Source organism: Argiope bruennichi, chromosome 6 (assembly GCF_947563725.1).
Source record: "Argiope bruennichi chromosome 6, qqArgBrue1.1, whole genome shotgun sequence".
In the NCBI taxonomy this organism is placed as follows: domain Eukaryota; kingdom Metazoa; phylum Arthropoda; class Arachnida; order Araneae; family Araneidae; genus Argiope; species Argiope bruennichi.
Genome location: NC_079156.1, coordinates 110,945,843 through 110,963,640, shown reverse-complemented (window position 1 = coordinate 110,963,640; position 17,798 = coordinate 110,945,843). Strand labels below are relative to the sequence as shown.

The 17,798-nt window shown below is 29.7% G+C and overlaps 1 protein-coding gene across 1 annotated transcript in view; it reads right to left on the bottom strand.

Annotated features, from left to right (window-relative positions):
- The window catches only part of LOC129971083 (uncharacterized), a 98,078-nt gene that overhangs the window by 54,643 nt on the left and 25,637 nt on the right, over positions 1 to 17,798 (bottom strand). Inside the window, exon 2 of the mRNA XM_056084554.1 lies at positions 2,803 to 2,925. Within this exon, the coding sequence (XP_055940529.1) occupies positions 2,803 to 2,925 (123 nt within the window). The remainder of the gene's footprint in view (positions 1 to 2,802; positions 2,926 to 17,798) is intronic.

The window sequence follows — 17,798 nt, the reverse complement described above, 5'->3', positions numbered from 1 at the left end:
GTCTCACATTTGACAGATTTTTATAGACTCAAGTAAACGAAAATGGAGAAATCAAAGAGGTGAAAGCAATTTTTAAAAATAAAAGAAAAGGAAAGACAAAAATTTTCGTCGTCTTTCACCACACACATCTTTTCCAACACTGGTGACAAAAATAAGGTAACGCCTGTAACATCACAAGATTAGTGGGTCAACACAGTCTTGCCGCAACCTTTCACAATGGGCAACCTTCACGAAAGGCACGTTTCGCGCGGGCTTTATTGGCACGCGCCTCAAATAACCCATTTCACTCCCTTGCGAGTTGTTTTCACCTTTTGCACGGAAATGCAATAAATAGATCCGAAATAACCGCGTTACGTATCGGAACACATTCGGAAACATGCGTTGAGGAAAATAAGAACAAAAAAAGAGTCAATGTTGCTAAAATAATCTAGATCGGAAGAAAAACTAGGGCTGTGGTCATAAAAATCTGAAAATGATCTTTGGCTGATTTTCTTAGTATCAATACAAACAAAAGAATAAAAAGGCCAATGGATTGTTAAATGAAATTAATTTATAACACTGATGTGAATATGTAAGAAAACAACAAGCCATCAAGGTGCAACATTTCAAAGTCGTTAGATTTTATACATGCTAAATTGTCTGGTTACAACATTGGGTATTTTTCCAATAATTTAACAGCAGCTAAATGTGCGTCAAACACTCAAATGAACAAAAAAATGTCCGTTAAGCAGCATAAGTTGCTGGCGAAATTGTGCATGATTAGCTCTGATAATTCAACAACAGCTAAAATGTGCGCCAAATTAAAAAGAAAAAAAATAACTGTTAAATGGCTAAGTTGATGGCGAAATTGTGCATGATTAGCTCCCATAATCCAACAGCCAAAATGTGCGCCAAATTAAAAAGAAAAAAACTACATGTTAAGTGGCTAAGTTGCTGGCGAAATTGTGCATGATTAGCTCCGATAATCCAACAATAGCCAAAATGTGCGCCAAATTAAAAAGAAAAAAATACATGTTAAACGGCTAAGTTGCTGGCGAAATTGCGCATGATTAGCTCTGTTAATCCAACAACAGCCAAAATGTGCGCCAAATTAAAAAAAGAAAATGTTAAACGACTAAGTTGATGGCGAAATTATGCATGATTAGCTCCGATAATCCAACAACAGCCAAAATGTACGCCAAATTAAAAAGAAAAATAATTACGTTATGCGGTTAAGTTGCTGGCGAAATTGCGCATTAGTTGGCAGCCACAATTAGCGCCAACCTTTATACTGAACACTGCTGTCAAGCTATCTAGTAAATAAAAAAAATGGCGATATATTTCCTTTTTGCGGCAGCCGGTGGTAGTTTTTGGCTTTACGTAGTACACATTACGCAATCTTCTCTTAATAAACTGATCTATTTAGTATCACATTCTAATAAATTTTTTAACGGTAATGATCCATTTTAGGTCAATCTCTTATTTTATTAAATTTGTGAACATGTATTTGCTTTTATTTACTTAATGATTGCAGACTGCCCGACATACACATTTGTATGCAATATTATTGAAGTAAGTATTAATGAACATTTCAATAGGTAAATGTACGTAATGAAATATATATACAAAGACCTGGCAAATCTTATTTTATTAAATGTTAATATATGTATAAAAGAAAAGAAATTTTTTAATTGACCTATTTGTAGTTTTCCTTGCTGCCTTTGGCCATTGTCTAATTTTCCCAGTTGGAAATCCTCCATTGCCAAGTGGGACCCAGCTTTAGAGCACCTCCCGAGTTTTCAAGAGTTGCTTGCTGTATTTCCGGGTGTTCTTGAAATTATTCAATCGATTTTAAGTAATATTTAAATTTTAGGACATTTTTCTTAGTATTGTGGTGGACCTGCTTTCATCAAAATGACGTCACGGTTAATGTTGCGTGATCCTGTAAGCGCATTTATTATACGTGCACGAGATATTATTCTACTGCATTTTATTATACTGCTCCTGTATCTTTTTTCTTTTTCTTCTTAATGTTTACGTTAAATAAAGATGTTATTTTTGTTACGCCGTCATTGAATTTAAATATTATAAACAACATCCACATTGGTGACCCGGACGTGATTTGAATACGCAACCTTCTGACGCAGCAACAGCAACCACTCACCCACACAACGTTCGCCATATCGCTTGGCGCTCTCAAATGGGTACAGGCACATTAGACTCAACAGCTAATACATCACCACTCAACAGCCATATCTTTCGTCTCACCTCCGACTCACTTGAGGGAGAGTCTGTGGTGAATAGCTTATAAGCTAGTTAACAGCTACGTTACCCGAGCAATTGCTTTTGTATCGTGATCATGTTAGTGGACTGCGCACCACAAGGTCCCATGTTCTATCTTCGCTCATATCAATCCGCCACAGTACATTTTTTTCCAATGTCGCTAGCAGATCATGTGATCCTTTGTGACTTTTTATAATTCATAATACTTGCATTTTTTTAGAAAATTATTTTATTTAACAACTAGAACAATTAATTTTTTAAATCTACGTGCTTTCTACTCTGTCAACTTAACGGTCCTAAGCAACTGCCTAATCTGCTTATTTGAAAATTCACCAGGACCCCAGAAATTAACCACCAAGCTTGAATTTTGACGCTATTCTCTTAATGACAAAAATCATTGCAAAAATTTGACAGATTTTCGTCCGGATCTTTCTAACGAGAAAATAACCGGCTATCATAGAATCGGAAATATTAATTGGGTAATAAAGAATAAATACTAAATACTAAAGAATATGCAAATAGTTAGTAATGGCAACTTACTTGAAAGCTAAATACATTTTTTCTTTTTCCAAATCCTCGTACAGTATATAAGTCCCTACTTTATGAGAATCATCTTCTAGAATTCCGTCCACTTCTCCGCGGCTTAATATGACGGGCTCTAACCTGTAAAAGAAAAGAAATAAAATTAAGCATATGCTTAAGAAAGATTATCTCTTTGAAGCTGTTCATTAATTATAATTTAAAAATACAAAGAGAAAAATAAAGAACAATATGCATTGTTCACATCAGTAAAATAGATCTCAGTAAAAAGTTTCTTCACTTCAAAAAAAAAATTTCAATATGCTTTTAATTCATGTTTCTAAGGATTCAATTTTGCAATCGTTTTTTTTTTTTTGTTTTTTTTTAATTTCTTAATGAACTGGGGTTATGAAATTTTGTATAGATGTGTGTCCCAATAACATTATAATATTTTAAAATGATCAGAATAAAATAATTTTAAAATAATCAGAAATTTTTCATGTAATTAAATTTTAATTATTTCAATGTGCTAGTGAGCTTTGAAAAGTTGATTTAAGATACCACATAATGTATTTATATAAATAATTTATGTATTATATATTGTGTAAATATATTATGTATTAATGTATACATATTGCGCACATAATGTATTTATATAAAAAAAACTATGTATAAAAATTATAAATTTAAGATTAAAAAAAGTAGAAAATAATCAAAATTACAAACTAAAAATATTTTATAAAAGAAAATGCTTTTAACAATTTTTTTCCTGTTTTATTTCTTTTATGTATTGAAATTGCAATAGCATATTTTATGGACAGATTTTTAAATACAAGTTTTCAGCAGATATGAGGACGATTTGGAATCTTTATTTTTCCACGGGAGAGCATGATTTGTACAAGGGGGCAAAGGTGGAATATATCTGTTCATACCAAAAGAATTTTTTTTCTTTTAGTGTTTTTGCTAAGAAATTTTTATAGGCATTTCTTTGACAAGTGTCGATCCAGGAAAGGGAATCTTGGGTATCTTTGGAAGGTATGCCGAAGCGTTAGGGATTTTTATCACTTAATTAATTAGAGTAAGAACTTATAAGAACTTAATTCATGAGAGTAGTATTAGTCATTCAGTTTAGAGAACTCGAGTTGGAAATAATTAAGTAAAAAAAGTGAGATTTGGATCAGGAAATAAAAGAAAATTTTAGAATAAAGTGTTATGGAATAAATTAAGATAAAAAAGTAGGAAAGAAATTAGAATTTAAAATAGATTAAGAGATATCATTACACACACAAACACACGCATATCATATATATATATAACGATATTATATATTAAAGGTAACTGCCTAGAGATTTTTTAAAGGTAACTAACTGCCTAGAGATCATAGAACAAAAACATTTGGGTCGTTATTACAAGAAAAATCCATATCAAATTCGGTTTTGATTACCTATTCCAAAATAGAATACATGAATTAAAATTATCATTAGATTATAACTGTTCTCTAATTTTACTCGAACTACGTGATCACACTGATTAATCTATATATTTTACAGTTAAGCAGGAAAAATCACAGTTCATAGCGTGAGCAATAGAAACGGAAATGCGTAGCATCTGCCACCACTGCAGAATGCACCTGCCTTTCACATCACAACAATTTACACAGAATGAAGGAAAGTGGAGAGTGGTTAAAACAAGAAAAAGGGAAGGAAGCAAATAATAGCCGTTATTGTTTTTTTATACTCATAACGGTAAAATATCGGCAGGTGAAAAGTTTCATTAGTTCGATACGCTTAAGATCTTTGCAATGATTTCTGTATATATTAACTAATTAATACTTATTTATATTATTATTTTTATATAATTAGTTTCGCCCTCCATATTTATAGTATTAACTAAATCCTATCAACAAATTTTGATGAACTATATCTTATCACAATAAATGAAAGGTATATTTTAAATTATACTTGTACAATAAACATAAAGTATAATGATTGGTTGTCTATGCATGTTATGAGATGAAATTACTTGACTGAATAAAATTGGTCACTTCTAGAGATTAGGGGCTATGTCAAAATCTATTATACGATACGATTTTTGGATCATTCAAAATTTATTTTGAAATGAATTCGAAGACAACCATTGATAACTTATCTTAGAATTCACTAAGGCTTTCATACGAAACAAAAAAATGGCGAAATCGGACCAGTGGTTAGGACTGAATATTTTATACAAATATATTAGTTTAGTGTAAGACCGCATATCGAAATTACATTTATAATTTGTTGCCTTTTTGACCTATTGTGTCATCAAATAAACGAGCAGAGACATGAACTAGCAATCAATCTTCTGACCCCCCCCCCTCCGAGATAATTCACCAAGTGCTGTATTCGGCCTCAGTTCGTGCAACGATCAGAACAAACATAAGAAAATAGAAACGGACACATGCATATATACCAACTACTTCTTATATAGATAGATATACTATAAAAAACTTTTTTATTTTTATATATTCATAGAAACCAATGGAAGCTTCTTAAAGAATATATTTTACGTACTGTACTGTACCTTGAAGAATATATGTTACGTACTTGTTATATGCAGTAAATAAATTTATTCTTTAAGAAGTTATATGTATATATATATATATATATATATATATATATATATATATATATATATATATATATATATATATATATATATATATATATATATATATATATATATATATATATATATATATATATATATATATATATATATATATATATATATATATATATATATATATATATATATATATAACATACTAAATAATATGTAACATTATTTTGCTTGAAGCAGAGTGCAGGTTTGAACACATAGACGAGACCTTATATTTTTAATTCTCTTTAATATCCATCTCGGGAAAGCAATTTATTTGCAAGCAGACGCAGCGCACCACAAAAGCAGAAGTAAGAAAAAAGGGACTAACAAATGATCACTAGCCTTATATAACATAGGATAGGCAAAAGTATCACTTTCATTTGATGCGTAGTACTGATGGGGCATTATTTATACAAAGGGATTAATTAAACGGAAAGTGGAATTGGATCAGGAAATAAGAGAATATTTTAGAATGAAGTTACGATGGGTTAAATTGATAAAATCTTGGAAATTAATTAAATTGAAATTAGAATTAAAATATCATTACATATATATATATATAATGCAACGAAGCTAGCTTAAAATATCATTACATATATATATATATATATATATATATATATATATATATATATATATATATATATATATATATATATATATATATATATATATATATATATATATATATATATATATATATATATATATATATATATATATATATATATATATATATATATATATATATATATATAATGCAACGAAGCTAGCTAGCTACATGTCTCCGTGGCTCGTTGATAAAACATCAGACTGCGGGCAAAGAGATTGCTGGTTCGATCCTCGGGAAAAAAATTTGTTATTTATTAATTTATTTTCCTTTCAGTTCTTCCAGAAGTTTCTGGAATATTCAAATTATAATTTCCTTAATCCTTGTACGTCATTTCCTCTTTAGTTAGTTCTAGGAATGTTCTAGAACATTCTACATGTATATATAAGAGCTTCATTTGTAGTAACCGAGGTCTTTGGTTGACTTCAAATAAAGTGATATTGTTCAAAAGTGTTCTCTTCTTAAGCCTATAAACGTGACAATATATATATGTGTGTGTGTGTGTTGTTGCCTGTTTACGAAATATAAGCACCAGAAAAAAGAATCAGTAATGGAAAATCAAATACTTTCAAAGCAAAATGAATATAAATTTTTTCCATTATTCACATATCTTTTGCTGAGAGACTATATTGGTAATCAGTTAAATATAGTAGTACGTTTGTGAATGGAATGGGTTTATGTCAGATTTATTACGAATGAATTAATGTCACAAAGAAAGAGGAAGCTTTTAAAGAAGATAGCAGCTTGCAAACTTATTGAAGTTTTTTAAAAAGTGTTTAAAGAGATGAAAGCTATGAAAATAACTATACAGCATTAGTATATTTTTGAATAAAATTTTTTAGGATACCATTCTTCTAGAACTTGATGAAACAAAACAAAATAAAATATACTTTATTATGATATTGGAAGTGGAAGTTTTAGTCATTTTGCAGCCCTCAGCAGCGCACAAGACCTCTTTTTTAAGAGTCTTTTAGTTCCATATTTCCGCACATTTTTATCATAGCAATGATATTTGTTAGATTATTTTTTAAATTTATTAACTTTATTAAGTCTTATAAGTCTTTGCTTATTACAGTATCCCAGTCTGTTCAGCATCTACGCTTGCGCACAACATAACTAGACGAACAAAATGTAATAACATACAGGATTCTGAGCAATTATACCTAATATTTTATCACTCACAGAATTGGTAATTTTTTTTTTTTTTACAAAATTATTTGTTTGGCATTTAGAAGATAAAGTTTTTTTTTAATTGACTTGCTTCTCTCCTTCGCGATTTCAGGCAGCTGCCTAGGCTGCCTAGTTTAAAAACTGTCACTGGTAAAGATGAAAAAAAGTCAAGAATACATGCAAACATGTATATTACTTAATTCGGTTTTATGGTACCCAGGCTATGCCTCGAAAAGCCAGAATTGCAAAATCTGGTTTAAAGCAATTTTTATTTTACAATAATTAGCGGCCTTTGGCGACCAGTTTGTTAGCTTAGATTATTGAATTTTAGATCGTTAAATTATTAATAAAGGATGCATTTCTTTAAAAAAATATTTAATCATATTATTTGATATGATTAAATCACATGAATTCAATTAAAATAATTTACTGCAATTTACAAAGTGTAGTATATATTGTAAAATGAAAGCGGAAACAAAAATTTTACTATGGATTTAATAATTGGCAAAAACACACGCTTCAATGTTTTGATGGAGAGTTTGAATTCCATCATAGTATTTAAAAACATTGTTTCAGATAGTATATCAAATTGAGTTAAAAAATATTTTTGAAATTAAATGAAAAATTGTACGAAAATGAAATTTATATCATTAAAATGGTCACTTTTTTTATCTTGAGACAATACAAGAAGCTTTTTTATAAGATAGTTGTTTTGGAAGATATGAGTATCAATTTCCATAGGCAAGTCATAGCGATTACGGCTAGACTTCAGATTAATATACGGGCGCCAAATTTGAAAAATTTTAGAGCGATTTCTCGCCAAATATAATTGCGATAAATTTTTTTTATTGCAACTTTAAAAACCGTTTTCTTTATATTTCTGATATACACCCAGGATTGCAAACTTTTAGAGAGAGCTTGGGCGATTGGCAGGATTTTGGCGTGCTTGGAGAGTAACCATAAATTAATAGTAAGTCTTACTATGATTACTTATGTGGCAATTGTGAAGACTATAGACTTGATAGAACTTGATTAATTCTAAATAATTCACATACTCAATTTAAAATGGAGCACGTGGTTTAAGAGCTACTGATGTACATAATTACGGCACAAATGAAGTAAACAAATATGTCAGATTTAACGAACCATTCACGCAGGCAGACATGTTTATGATGCCTTAAATTTGAGCTGCACTTCAGATTTCAAACGAAAGCTTCTGAAGACGAGTTCGGAAAAGAAAAGAAGAAAAAAAAAAAAAGCACGAGAGAGTATCGTGTATCAAAAAACGATCTCACTGCTCTATTTCCTGCTTTCGTATCAGGAAATGAAAAGATAAACAAAGAAACAAAACATCATCTTTCATTGACTGAAAATGAAATAGAATCATAATGGATTAGCCCTAAATACCTTCATCGAGTTTCAGATATATTTGTATTATGAAATATATTTTTGGCATATTTGAATTATAAATGTTCAGAAAGTAAAAAAGTCAAAATTATTGAAGGTTAGAAATTAACAATATATTTAAAGAAAATTCCGAAGCAATATGTAGTAAATAGTTAATAACAGTGGTCTCCTCTAAGCGTTCTCGCACACTTTCTTATAAAATTCTTTTTTCGTTTTTTATGCATAAAATTGTGGTCTTTGGGTCAAGCCACGCATCTCCTTACGGAATATTGATCTTTGGTGTGAATCTAGCCTTTTTAATTAGTCTATCGTAAGAATATGCATTTTGAACTTTTTTTTCATGTGAGAACATGATGTTGTTTTGATTTGAGGTTTTTGAAGCCTCAAAATGCGTAGGCAACAAATTGGCAATTTATCGCTTTTGAGGCATCCAGTTTTCGCTTTTAAGGTTATTAGAAAATAGTGCAGAAGGTTGTCACAATTGGTGATTTATCGCCAATTAAAGTTACAACTTGATTTCCATATTATTCATTCTCTGAATTCTTACGAATTGTCTTAATTCATTTAAGTCATTAACCAGTTTAAACCGGTTTGAAACAACCAAGAGACTATCAGATTACGCATGCGTCGATATTTATAAAACGAGTGGTTTTTTTTCGTCTCAAAATCGGTCGAACTCCAAAATTTTGTTTGCCAGCTAGAAAAATTGAAAATAAAAGTTTTAAAAAATTATTATTTTTTATATAGAGAGAGAGAGACAGAGAGGGATAGTGACCGATAGAGAAGTCTCGTGATTGTTTCAAACCGGTTTAAACCGGTAATGACTGAAATTAATAAAGACAAATAATGACTTAAAAGTAATAATTTTCTCACGTGATAACTTGAAATTTGCGATCATAGATTTCATTTTTTTTTTTTTTTTGGCAATCGATTGGCACCAACATTTGACACGAAATTACAGTTATAGTCACACACATGAGCATCGATGATTTAAGTAATTACTTTTATAAGCCATTGCATTTAAGTGCAGTGAAAATACAGCACAGACGGGTCACCTTTTTAACATAATTGATTCAAAATTTGATAAGAGTCCTAAATTGTAGATATTAAATATGCGTTCATTTGTACTCAAACAGACAGACAGAACAACAGACAGACTTCCACTGAATGGATTTCGTCCAAAATTTGATAAAAATTTACAAATTTGGTTAAATTTTATACAACAAATGAGAGCTTTTTTAGCTCTAACATTTTTGTTTTATCGTATTCACAGACAAACGTAAAGCCCAAATGTGCTTTCTGAAATTCAGGAAGGTCTAAAACGTGAAAATTCGTCAAATTCTCAGGTTCGATTTTTTTAAAATTCTTATAATACTTCTTCTATATTTCATATACAAGAAAATAGGATGTCTTCTGATCTTGTCTTGCCCAAGATAAAAAAAAATAATTAAAATATTTCAGAAACATTCTTTAAAAAATTTTTACTCATACATTTGAATAGAATAGAATACATTAATAATATATACATTAAAAAGAATAAAATACATTAAAGCCATTTAGTCATTGCCGTGTTTTTTTTTTTTTTTTTTTTTTTTTGCTAATTTTATTACTTATCTAAGAAAGCTTCGATAAAAAAAAATTAAAATTATTGGCAAAACAAAAATATTTACTTTGATGTATAATTCTTAAATTAGTCCATGCTATTATTAATATATTTTTTAAATGTTAGTAAAAGAAAAGAAAAATCTATAAAAACTAACCTACGTGGCAAAAAATCTCTCTTATTACATATTGTCGAATGGCAACAATCAAATGTAAACAAATACATATACAAATGTTTCAGACTGCTTCAGTGAATGTTTTCGCAGCTGCACTTAATTCGACGCTTCCCTAATTAATGTAGTTGCAAAATATTGACAGAAATGCTCTGGATAAAATTCACCAAAAATTCTATTCATTCAGAGGAAAGAAAATTTAAGGTATTAAGAGATAAGCTTTAAACGATGTTTAATCGAGCACGAAAATAGGCCTAACCATCACTAATTGAGTAATCGTTACGACTTAGCTATTTGGAAATTGAAGACTATAGCATCTAAAACTATTGTTTCACAAAAAGTGGTTTTTGCATTAACTTAAATCTTAAAAATTACATTTCTAATGATACCAAATTCAATCCTGAACAATATTTTAAATAATTTTTAAATGCAATATATAATTTGTAGAAATTAATTTTCAATGTTATGAAATTTAAAAACTCATCAATCAAAACATTCAATCATGTGCTTTTGCAAATGTTAAAATTAAGATTCGAAAATGCTACCCTTAGGCATTGGTTCCAAAATAGGAATTTTCACTCTCATTTTTATTTCGTAATAAACGTTTAATTTGCAGGCGTTTTAATTTGAATTCATGTTAATCGGTCTTAACAAGTAACAGGGTGAATTTTGTTTAAAGAAATATGCATTTCATGTTAATGTTTAACAGCCTAAAAATCAATAATCTGACTGAACATGTTGGTCGCCAAAGGGGGCTAGTATTTTAGATATTATGAAAAACAAATTATGCGACAAAGAATAAACTAACTGTTATTTGTTTGAATTGCTATAGTAAAATTTAACTGACCAAAAAAAACATCTTTTGGGAAAATTCTTAAATCAACAATTTAATTAAATTAAGCTTCGTAAAATAATTTAAATTATATTCCAGTAAATTTATTTTTATATATTTTTGTTAAAATATACAAAAAATAAATTGAGTATCTTACTATTATGAATTCTTATTTTATTTTGGAATAAAGGAATTTTTATGTTATGTAAAAATTATATTTTATCTAAGAATTTTTTTTGTCTTCTCTTTTTGATTTTAGGATTGCCAAGAATGTAAGAGTATACCGTTGTTATTTTTTTTTTAATTTTACCGAATAACTTGTAATACAAATACAGTCAGTAGATTTGAAATTAATGATCAATATCAATATCTTGAAAGTTAAAAGAAATACAGTCATGAAAGCAATAAATAAACTCATTATATAAAAAAATACTTTAAATTTTCAATATTTACTTACGGGAAAATAATATTTTCAATATAATGACACGTGAAAATTAAAGACAATTTCTTCTATCACATTCGACAAATTACTAAATCTACATTCACAAAAATAAACTGCATTCTAATCTAAACTTTTTACAGATGCTTTCGATGCAAAGACACTTGAAAAATAAAGACAATTTCTTCGATCACATTCGGCATATTACTAAATCTACATTCCCAAAAATAAACTGCATTCTAATCTAAACTTTTTACAGATGCTTTCAATGCAAAGACACTTGAAAAATAAAGACAATTTCTTCGATCACATTCGGCAAATTACTAAATCTACATTCCCAAAAATAAACTGCATTCTAATCTAAGCTTCTTACGGATGTTTGAATACAAAGACACTTGAAAAATAAAGAGAATTGCTTCTATCACATTAAGCAAATTACTAAATTCGCTTTCTCAAAAATGGAACCGCAATCTAATGCAAACCTTTTACGGACAAATGACAAACAAAATTTTGAGACGATACCATTTAAAAACATCAAGAAGCCATGGAAGAAACGGGAACATTTTACGATATGACGTAGAAATAATTCATAAATATTACTACGCCAAGCGAAGAACAAAAACAAGCGTGCAGTCGAAAATGACCACGAAAGTTCTCAGAACTGACCGTGAACTTTGTTCCTACTTCACTTAATGGTCCGTGAGAAAATCTGACTCATTGCTTTATCAGCAGAAAGCATATCAGTGAAATCAAGTGTTATCTGGAGGTACTCGCTCCGAGATGTCCAGCAATTAATTATTGCATTCAAAATTTCAATGTTTTTACTTTCTCGAATATGTAGTACTCTCTGGATTTTAGTAGCGAATTTTCAAGAGACCATGGATGCAATTGCTGTGTATATAATGCATTTTCATTCAAAATTCTGTTTGTTATTATGTATTTTTACTTTCTCGTAAATGTAGTACAGAGAGAATATAGTAATCGTCATAAAATTCGAACTCGAGATTTTTATGAATCTCCACGTTTTAGACCTTCCTGAGTTCGAAAAACACATTTTTGGGAAATGTCTTTCTGTCTGTCAATCTTTGAGAAAGATAACTCAAAAACACTTTGAGCTAGATGAATGAAATTCGATTTCTGATCTATGCACTAAATTTGTAGTATACTGTCAAATTTTGAGCAAAATTCACTCAGAGAAAATCTGTCGATACGACTGTTCAAATATAATTTAACACGATAACCACAAAATGAAAAGATTTAAATAAAATTCGATACACGGAATTAACATATATAATCTAGACACTTATCAAACTTTAATTGAAATCTAATAAAGGATTAACCGCCTATCGGTCTGTACTTTCAGAAACATATACATATGATAACTGAAAATCGCAATGACGTAAATATATTAAATTTAGTATGGGAGTTTTTGACTGAAAATGCAATTTTGAGTCGAACCTTTGTTCCACTCGGTTGAGAAAAAACGCTTCTAAAGCACAAATTCGATTTTCGGATACTATTAACGCATGTCAGGAATTAATCGCCAAAAGACCCGCCAAGGATGAGACGATAGACTCGGTAAAAATGCTAAATTCACATTCAGTTAATATTTCGTAACTATTGTATGCCAGAGCTATGCAAAGCGTTCTCTGGCATCACAAGATCATTATAGAGTATGCGAGATTATCTTCAGAGAGACCACTCCCACTGGTTTAATGTAGAACTAGAGAGAATTTTTGGGTGAATCGGAGTTTAACACCCTTCTTCGCCAAGTTGTGATAACGCGCCAAAGCTGGCAAACCTATTATCTTTCGCCTTTATTATGCGCTATGATTGGGCATCTGCTCCCTCGCTTTTGAACATTTCGCAAAATACCGTTGTTGGCAATTTTTGAAAATTGCGCCACGCAGAAGGTTAAACTCGCAGGAGGAGGCTCTTACTTGAGTCGATCTAAACATTTTGCTGTAGGTGTCCTCAATATGACCATCTTTCTTTATTTGTATCTCTCTGTTACAAAATCAAAAATTTCCTGCGTCTCTTTAGAAGAATTTTTTTAAATTTCTTACAAAATTAAAGACGCTTTATGTTCGTTATCGCTATCTTCACTGTTGGCCAGTGTTATGAGACCATAAAAAATATTTTACTTCCACTCCAACATTTAACTATCAGGAGTAGTCATTCCAAAACTTTTTCCCATACTCTCTAATAAAGGTGTTAACCCAGAGAGCACTTGGCATGGTAATGGTGGATAATAGTTACGAAATATTCACCTTTGGTATACATTTAACATTTTTACAGAATCTATTGTGCCAACCGTGGTAATTATTTGGCGATTCATCTCAAGCATGCGGTTACTAGAATACGAAAATCGAATTTGTGTTTTAGATACGTTTTTCCCGAACCGATGAATCCAAAATTTGACACAAAACTACATACTAAATTTGATACATTCAAGTTATTAAGTGTTTGACTTATCGCGCATACACGTTTCTGATGTACAGACAGACAGTCAAACACTATTGATTTTGTTTCAAAATTTGACAGGTGTCTACAATATAGATGTACTATGTTAATTTATATTCGAGAAGCCGAACAGAAGGACTTCTTTTGAACAGATTTTACTCAACATCTGACAGAAATCTGCAAATCTGGTGTAAAGACAGTAAACCAAATTTCAGCTGTCTAGCTCAAAGAATTTTTTTTAGTTATCTTTGCCACATACAGACAGACAGAAATTTTTCCAAAAATGTGTTTTTCTAACTAGGAGAGCTCCCAAACGTGAAGATACGTCAAAATTTTGTGTTCCACCAACTGCTTTTGCAATTTATACAATTTTTAGACTTTATAATTAATGAAACCTTTCTCGACACTTTATTGCATATGGCGAATGAATGGGAAATTCTAAAATCGAACAATTTAAATAATAATTAAATTAATGCATATGTGAAAAATCGCGTTTTTTGAAGGTTTACTGTACTTGATAATATGGTGCATATTGTGTTTAACTTCATATTATAATGGAAATAATCAAGAATACGTTTTGAATTGTTCTCACTGCATGACTATGGCCCCAATTCGACAATATTAAACAATTTTACTACAAGCCCATTTTCTTCTAGTTAACCAATAATCTGTTTTTGACGAGTATCCTTCATGGAAAAATTACAACAGTTTGCGTTAAGATGAGTTTATTTAAAGATAATTATTGTATTTATATAATAATTGTTTAATTATTATACTTATATTTAATTGTTTATTATATTTAAATTAAATATATATATATATATATATATATATATATATATATATATATATATATATATATATATATATATATATATATGACAATTTAGATACGCATTTTCCAAAGAGGTCGGTTAATGGTTAATTATACTTTTCAGTTGTAGTGTTCCTATGCTCAAGATAGCCAAATAAGTAAACGGATTTATGGATTGCTTGCAGTATATTTAAAGTAAATATCATAACAGAAATTTTCATCGTCATCTTTTTAAATTACCCTCGCATTTCAGCTAACTTATTTTGTTGTTCATTATTAGCTTCGTAAAAAATGTAAAATCAATATTATTTCAATACGAATTCGGGGATTTTCCCGAAATCAAACCACTATTTTTATTGCACCATTTTCTCTGAATATTAGACACAACGGTTGAAATAAACAAACCTTCCTATTGTTATTGCGGTGAAATTTCAGATTTACATAATTACATGCAATGATACCGAAAAAAAATATTTTAAAAACAGTGTTCGATTAAATTGGTAGTACGACAAAGACATTTGATAGCTAGCTACCTATGAGAATTATCATAACAAAAAGAAGAAAAAGAATTGAATTAAACTAATAGCGACTATAATTTTTATTTTCGGATTATTTTGATTTAGTGAATGTTATTGATGCCTTGAATATCGGGATTTCTTTGCCTTTTCCAGAACTGGTTATTACTGGTTTTTTTTTTTTTTTTTTTGGTAGGAAAAAGGTCACAATCGCCTTTTCAATTATATAGTATTTATATTTAAACAAACAGTTAAAAGTTACGAAATATAACGTTATTTAACGCAATTATTAACGTATATGAAGAAAGCATTTAACAGGAAAATGGCGAAACCCCCCAAAAAATTTAAATAATAAAATAATAATAATTATAATGATTATTGTTAATGAATTTGAAAAAAAACATGTTTTTTTTTTACTGTTGCTGGATTTGTAATAAATATTCAAGAATATCTGCTACAAAATGTCTTTTTATAATTTGCAGATTAATTTTGCATTGAAATTAATTGAACATTTGAATCCCTGATGTTGCATTTGAATCCTTGATGTTGCTTTTGAATCCGTGACGTTGCATTTGAATCCTTGATGTTGCATTTGAATCCCTGATGTTACATTTGAATCCGTGACGTTGCATTTGAATCCTTGACGTTGCATTTGAATCCTTGATGTTGCATTTGAATCCTTGATGTTGCATTTGAATCCTTGATGTTGCATTTGAATCCCTGATGTTGCATTTGAATCCCTGGTGTTGCATTTGAATCCCTAATGTTTTTCATTACTGCGGTTTAACGACATATGAAGGATTATGTCGTTATATCTTCAATATTTCGATCGTTTTTAATCTTTCTTTAAAAATATAGTGATATGATGTTTCCATTATTCTTTATTATTTCCAGGTATCCTCAGATGGAAAGAAAAAATTTTAATAAGGTACTGGAAAAGCAAATAATACAAATGAATACTTATTTGCCATAACTTTCACTTTTATTTGTCCAACTAAGAGTTGAGTAGTAAAATAAAACAAAATAATTACTTCATTTAAAAGTAGATCTGAGATTTTAATATTCAGTCTGTCATTCAATTATTTAATTTTTGAAACCAACATTTCAATAAGCATAGTTTGCGAATTAACAAAACAGTAGACCATCAGTTATTAAATTTCTTCAACCAAGGCCTCGATTACCCGAGCAGATATAAGAAAACTGAGCTGTGATTTTTTTAATTTTAAAAAAAATCTATAGAATTTTTCCGAAAAGTATATCAAAATTGTCATTGTTGACGAATTCCACAATGCAGATGCTTGTAAAAGGATGTTATCGGAAATTGGTCTTTTATAATTCAAGAATTTATTAAGAGGAAAAACAGTGGGAGAGGTTTCTCCGAAACTTTCTCGTATATATCTAATAAAGTTGTTAACTTCCTCCCCCGTATGAAATTACTGATGTTGGATGAAGCCAAGAGCACCACCACAGATTTTAATTTTAAAATCCTGCAGATGAAACCTTTGTGCTTCACAATACGGAAAAAAACAAAAACAAATATGCATTTTGCATGTTTCTTTTCCAACGGATTGACACTAAAATTTGACACAACAACAATTTTAGTAACAAGATACCATACTAAAGTTTATTTAATAATGCTACTGCATTTTTGAATAGGGTGCTTACATGTTTTCAAAAGTATAAATCAACAAACGGTCTAACCCACGACGAAATTGGCTCAAAATCGAATACGGAAATATACGTTAAATTTGTATACCAAATTTTATTGATCTAGTTCCTTAAGCTTTGTAGTTACCGCGTACATTGTTACTTGGACAGCCAAATAAGACTTCTTGTGAATGGATTTCTTTCAAAATTTGATATAAATCTACAAATATTGGTGTAAAGACCGCATATCGAATTTCTGAGAGTCTTTTTGAATTATTATGTCCACAGAGGGACAGTTCGACAGACATAATTCCAAAAATGCGGGGGGGGGGGGGGGGGGTTCAGATTCGAAGAGGTATGGAACGTAAGAATTCGTCAAAATTTCGAATTCGATTTTTTTTCCTGACTATTATTGTAAAATACCTCAGCATAATCGTCACACGAGAAAGTCAATTCAAGACCATTATTGAGAACAATAGTAATATTAACGAATTCCATGCATTGTCATGTAATAATGTATTGTAAATGTGTCAGAAATTCAGTGTTGTTGAAAAGAAAAAAATATTCTTTTGAGAACATTCATAAAGAAACTCAGAGAAAACAGATAAAATCAGTAATATTCGCGAATTCATTTTGAAAAGCTTCGATTATTAAAATGAACTAAAACGTTAATGCATGGTACGACTTGTACAAGGAATATAC